Source organism: Fulmarus glacialis, unplaced genomic scaffold (genome assembly GCF_000690835.1).
Source record: "Fulmarus glacialis isolate BGI_N327 unplaced genomic scaffold, ASM69083v1 scaffold24561, whole genome shotgun sequence".
Classification (NCBI taxonomy): Eukaryota; Metazoa; Chordata; class Aves; order Procellariiformes; family Procellariidae; genus Fulmarus; species Fulmarus glacialis.
Genome location: NW_009193750.1, coordinates 15848 through 21479, shown reverse-complemented (window position 1 = coordinate 21479; position 5632 = coordinate 15848). Strand labels below are relative to the sequence as shown.

Below are 5632 nucleotides of genomic sequence, written 5' to 3'. Positions count from 1 at the left end.
GCCTCCGGGCGCCGCCGAGACTCTGCTCGTCTCGCCCCCGCAGCGCCGCGTCCCTCCCGCGCGGCAGAGCGGTATTCGCAGCCGGTGAAAGGCTTTTTGGGTGCAACATCCTGGTGAAGGACCCATAGGTTCTAACGGGTGCCATTGTCTGCCCCACGTGTGGGCCTTCCTAAGGGTTCGTTTTGCTCATGTGTTTGATCCCTCCCAGGGCGAAAGCGACAAGGTAAGGTAAACAAAGAAGCGAGGTGAAAACTTTGAGCCGGGTCATCGGTGTAACAATTCACTACGTCCATTTCATTCTGTAGTGCATAAACCACTTTTTTTCTAAAAGGATGTGATGACCATTTACACGTGAGGGAGGATGATTAACTGGACAGTTTACTAGCAGTGACCTGCTTCCGCTGATGGGTGGTGCTGGTATTAACAACTGTGCGTTACCCATCATGCACGTGGTAGCCTAATTTGTGCAGGGATAGGCAATTGCAGTGTTGAAATAGTGTTAGAGGTGGAAGGCGTGCGGTGAGAAGATAGTGCTGTATACTGAACACAACCAAGTAGAATATTTCTTTTTTTCTTACTGAATTCTCTTAAAGGTATCTGTGTCCTGTAAGAATGAAAAACTTGACAGCAGTTTTCTACTCGGATAACCTGCGCTGCTCAATATTAATTACTATAGATTAGACTTGTAATGGAATGTAAAGTTTCCAACTGCCTACAGCAGCAAGAAGTTCATCTGTATCTTATTGTTCCTGAGAGGTCACATGGATGTTATATTAATCTGGTATTTTAACCTGTATAATAGTGTTTCACAGGAAAGTGGAAAGAAATAGGTAATAGCTTAGTCAAAAGGGGCTGAGAGAACAGGCTTTAACACTGATTAGTTAAATTAACTTCTGTTGAAGTTATAATATGGTGCCAATGTAGACCTTGATTCTGCATCTGTTTCTGATTAAATAAATAGTGGTAGCTTCCTTTTGGGCCATGAGTAGTTTTAAGAATTGCTCTAAACTGGAATGCTGTTATCAACAAAGACATGAGTGCTCTCTCTTTTTAAAGATCACCATGCAAGTTCCTTTCTTCCTGATTAGATAATATTATGTAGGTTTTCAGTTCAGTGTTCTGTTTTTTGTTTTTTTTTTTCTCTTGGTTAGACTCCTTAAAATACGTGGGGAAAATCCATTATTATTACAGAATATGTAGGTTTATGGAAGATTATACTTTGTTACTGATGGGTAATTTGTCTATAAGACCTATGATTTTTGTTCCTCACGCTTACTGTGGTTTAGAATATTTGGCTTGTAGTATCAATGTTCTATTTTTGTTTCATTAGTTCCTTATCAAACTTTACTTCTTGATTGCATGGAGAAGTACAGATTATTTCAAGATAGTCAGCAAACAGAAGTAACTGTGCAGATACAAAAAAGGAATCTTACTTGTTCCAGTACAAAATGGAAAGTTGTGATCTCTGTAAAGCTTTGTGTATAAAGCTCTCTTAACGTTGTAGTTCTAAAAAGCTAGTTTAGATGCTCAGTTGTACAGAAATAGAGCTTTTGAAAAATCCACTCTAAGAACCAGTGTTTCAATTGTTTGCAGTTGCATCACTGTAGCTTTTTAAAATATGTATAATTAAAAAAATAAAAGACTGTATACTATGTAATTTATTAATATCTGTCCCCTGATTGTTACTGGAGGAGTGTTGAGGTGGAGTGGGGGAAGAGTTGAGATCTTTACTGTCAAAAAACTCAAAAATTGTAGGAAAAGTCTCTGTCTGTCCATTATTTGCTTTGATCCTCTAAATTATAAGCGAAACAGATGAAGTACTGATGTAGAAAAAGTGATGGTCCTGAGAGTCAAAGTACTGGTCAAAAAAAAGCATTCTGAAAAATCTCTGTTGGAGATTTGGCTGTACTTATTCCCACTACTGTTTTAGAACAATGAAGTTAAATAAAAGCAATGATCTGTACATTTCTGCACATGTAACTCATACACTTAGTTCAAAGTGAGATGAAATCTTCCATTTTTTATAGGTAAGGAAGAAGAAAATTATTATTGTGAGGATTGACTGATAGGGTTGAATGAGAAGCTGAGGCAGCCATTTTGTTGTTAATGTATTGCTGTGATTGAGGTGAAAGACAAATGGGTTGAAACTTAAATTGTCATATTGTAAGTTTTGAGTGGGTTCTGTAGAGTAATTTTAATGAAAGTCCAATGTGATTCTTCCTGTAAGTTAATGAAGATAAGTAGGAAAAATAGTTCTCGCTGTTGTGTTTAAATGCAAGTGTAGTTAATTTATGCATATAGCAATGTCAGAATTTTTTTATGTATCATTTCAGTGTATGAGTGATTTCAAAATACTCATTTTCTCACTTTGCTTTATTAGGATTTTCTTTCTTCCTGAAGACACTACTTGAATTTCTCAGAAAAGGACTGAGAAAATTAAAACTAATTTTGTACCTCTTTCAAATAGGCATACAGAAAGCTGGCCAAGGAGTACCATCCTGATAAGAATCCAAATGCAGGGGACAAAGTAAGACTTTTTTCTTTTAAACTCCTGAAGTTTGCTGTTACAGTAGCATCTAAGGGATCAAATACAGGTCTTGGGGCTTGCTGTTACAAGTTGTTCAAAACTATTAACTGTGAGAGGGAACCCTGTCTCACCTACTTCTTCCCAATCTCAAAATCTACCAGTGTACCTCATGGAAAAAATGCAGCAGTTGGCTGAGTCAGATTTGTTGAGAAGGTAATGCTGAGGGACAAACTGCCTCTCTTCATCTGCTGAAATAATGTCAGCTGGTGTTGGCTACATAGGTATTTGAAAAAGATTAGAGAGTCAATTTTCCAAGTTTTTCCAACGTGGAAAAATCTGTGTGTGGAGGTTCTTGAAACTGCTGCAGCATAAAACAAATTACATATGTGGGAAGGTTGAATTAGATTTGTTATGCTAATAGCAATTAAAAAAATGTCAATTAAGTTGACTCAGGGGATTCTCTTTAACAGAACTGAAGTTCTAATAGTTGCTTAGAGGTGAGCAGAGATGACTGTGACAAGATATTAATTTGTTTTGAGGACAAACATTAATACGCATTTTAGTAAGTTGCTCAATTGTTAGCATATTTTAAGTGCCTAACATATCTTAAAGTCTTTGCCATTAGTATGTAACAGGGTTTTTTTTTTGCCTGTTGCTACTGCAATATTGTGTACTTGAGGGTTTTCTTCTGATTGGATTTTTTTTGTTGTTTGTAAGAAAACTGTCTTATGCTAGGCACAGTAAAGAACAAAGTCAACAAAGTTTTGCAATAAAATGTCATATATTATGATAAAAGGTAACACAGCTAAGCCCAAGTCTGACTTTTAACTCTTGCATATTAGAATGAGAGTGGAAAACTGTTCTGTTGTGTACCTTCTTAATTGGGTGTTCATGCTGGGCAAGAAACAGTAGTAAAATGCTCCCTTGAAGTTCTAAATTATCATGCACTGTTTTGACTCTGTTCCTCTTCTAGTTCAAAGAAATAAGCTTTGCCTATGAAGTATTGTCAAATCCAGAGAAACGTGAGTTATACGATAGATATGGAGAACAGGGTCTTCGAGAAGGTAGCGGTGGAAGCAGTGGAATGGACGATATTTTCTCCCATATCTTTGGTGGTGGATTGTTCAATTTCATGGGTGGTCAGAGTAGAAGTCGTAATGGTAGAAGAAGAGGAGAAGATATGATGCATCCACTCAAGTGAGTATGTTGATACTGCAGTTTGTACTTTCAAGCTTTCCTGATCAATACTTGACTCTGCTAGTTTATGTTCTTGATATACTTCTCAGCTGAGAGATTCTGCAGTCTGCACCTATTTTTCAGACCTGCGTGTCGTGTGTAGCCCAGAAGGCAGTCATCTTGAGTTACTTTTCATGATTGGATAATCTTATACAACACCTAATACTTTGCTTTGCCTGGTTATTAACCTGTATATACTTTGTTAGCATTATTTTCCTTGGTTTTGCTCCTTAATTGTGTTTGGAAGTTCTAATCTGAAAAAACATTCAACAACAGAGTATTACTCATTAGCTGGATTCTTAGGGAAGCAGAGGTACTAAGGCTCTGGAAGGACTTAAGTTGACTTGCATTCATAGTGTGATATCAGCTGGAACTAAAGGTGAACTACATAATTAATGGGAAAGTGTGTGTGGCGGGTTTTGTGTTTGTGGGGTTTTTTTCTTGTTTTGGTGTTTTTTTTTTTTTTTTAGAGCCATGCTTGAATATCACATCTAATTGTGTTTTGTAGATCTCTGCTTGCAGTCGTGACTGGCTTTTTGCCTGCTGAGCAGGTCCTTTCTAAGTTCTTAAGTTAAGCTGCATCTTTCCTGTAGTTGGCAAATCGTGCTTAGTAAAGTCTGTTTACTTTTACATGCTTGCTTAGTTTAGTAGCTAGTACTGCACACTTTGTTATTAATTAGCTTTGGTTTTGTTGTTATTTGTAAACACTGATGCCAGGCAACCTTTTCTCAATACATTGAGTTGAAATTTCTATCCACTAACAAACCCTTTTAGGAGAAACACTAAATGTGTTCATAAACTTCTATCAATATATGAAGGTTATTGGAGTTTGATAGTGTATTCAAGAGCTTCTTAAAAAAATAGAAACATTAACAAATCTAAAGAATTAAGTGGCCTTGGGGACATGTTAACTCCTCCTCACTAAACTATCTCATGTGGAAAGCCCAATACAGTAGTAAGTATTCTGCATGTATTCTTATGTATGCAGGCTATAAATAGTCAGGACTGTCTAGAGAGGTTGTTTCTCACCTGCCTGGTAGAACTAAAAAAAAAAAAAAAAAAAAAATCATCTATGACTATATAATAAAACCTAAAATGTTAAATCAGCTTGTTTCCTATTGAGAAACACAAGCAATCCTATCTGGTTTCTTCTGATTAAATTACAACTTTTCTCTGAAACTATGTTCTGGATTACATGTGTATATTCATATGTATGGAATAGTTTTTAATGACTCCTTGTGAAAGCTAAAACAGTGCCTTAAAATCTTATTTTAATAGCAGATTTAGGTTTTTTTTAAGATCTCTGTTTTTCTTTAATTTGTCCTAGGTGAGTATTTTAATTACATGGGGAAAGTAAGCTTTTAAATTATAACCCAGGAGAAATGCTTTATTTTGTAGAGTCTCTTTAGAAGATCTGTATAATGGAAAGACAACTAAACTACAACTTAGCAAGAATGTCCTTTGTAGTGCATGTAATGGGTAAGTTTGTTTATATTTTTGAGTTCTCTGGTTGCTTTGTTGGCATATAGCGTAATGAAGCATCTCCTATGTCAGATCTTTATCAGTATTTGACTTACTGGAGCCTGCTCTCAGACTAGAAAATTGTTGAACTTGAATGATACTGTTGATGGAACTGCAACTATTCAAGGGCTTTGTTTGGGGGGAAGGGAGAGTAGAGAACCTAATTACAATTGGCAGTGCAATTAGGCATGTTAACCTACTGATGTAGGGTTTTTTTTTTTGTCGTATGTTTCCGAAAAACTTACTTTTCATGCAACTGGTGCTTTCTATTCTAGGCAGGGAGGGAAGGCTGGAGCTGTTCAGAAATGTAATGCTTGCCGGGGTAGAGGTGTACGTATCATGATCAGA

At 36.5% G+C, this 5632-nt stretch overlaps 1 protein-coding gene across 1 annotated transcript in view; it reads left to right on the top strand.

Annotated features, from left to right (window-relative positions):
• Positions 1–2467: 2467 nt before the first annotated feature.
• Positions 2468–5632, top strand: part of DNAJA2 (DnaJ (Hsp40) homolog, subfamily A, member 2) — a gene marked incomplete at its 5' end in the record, with an annotated part of 8597 nt that continues 5432 nt past the window's right edge. Inside the window, 4 exon segments of the mRNA XM_009587569.1 lie at positions 2468–2527; positions 3501–3724; positions 5162–5242; positions 5560–5632. The exon segment at positions 5560–5632 is cut by the window's right edge and continues 12 nt beyond it. Coding sequence (XP_009585864.1) covers positions 2468–2527; positions 3501–3724; positions 5162–5242; positions 5560–5632 — 438 coding nt within the window.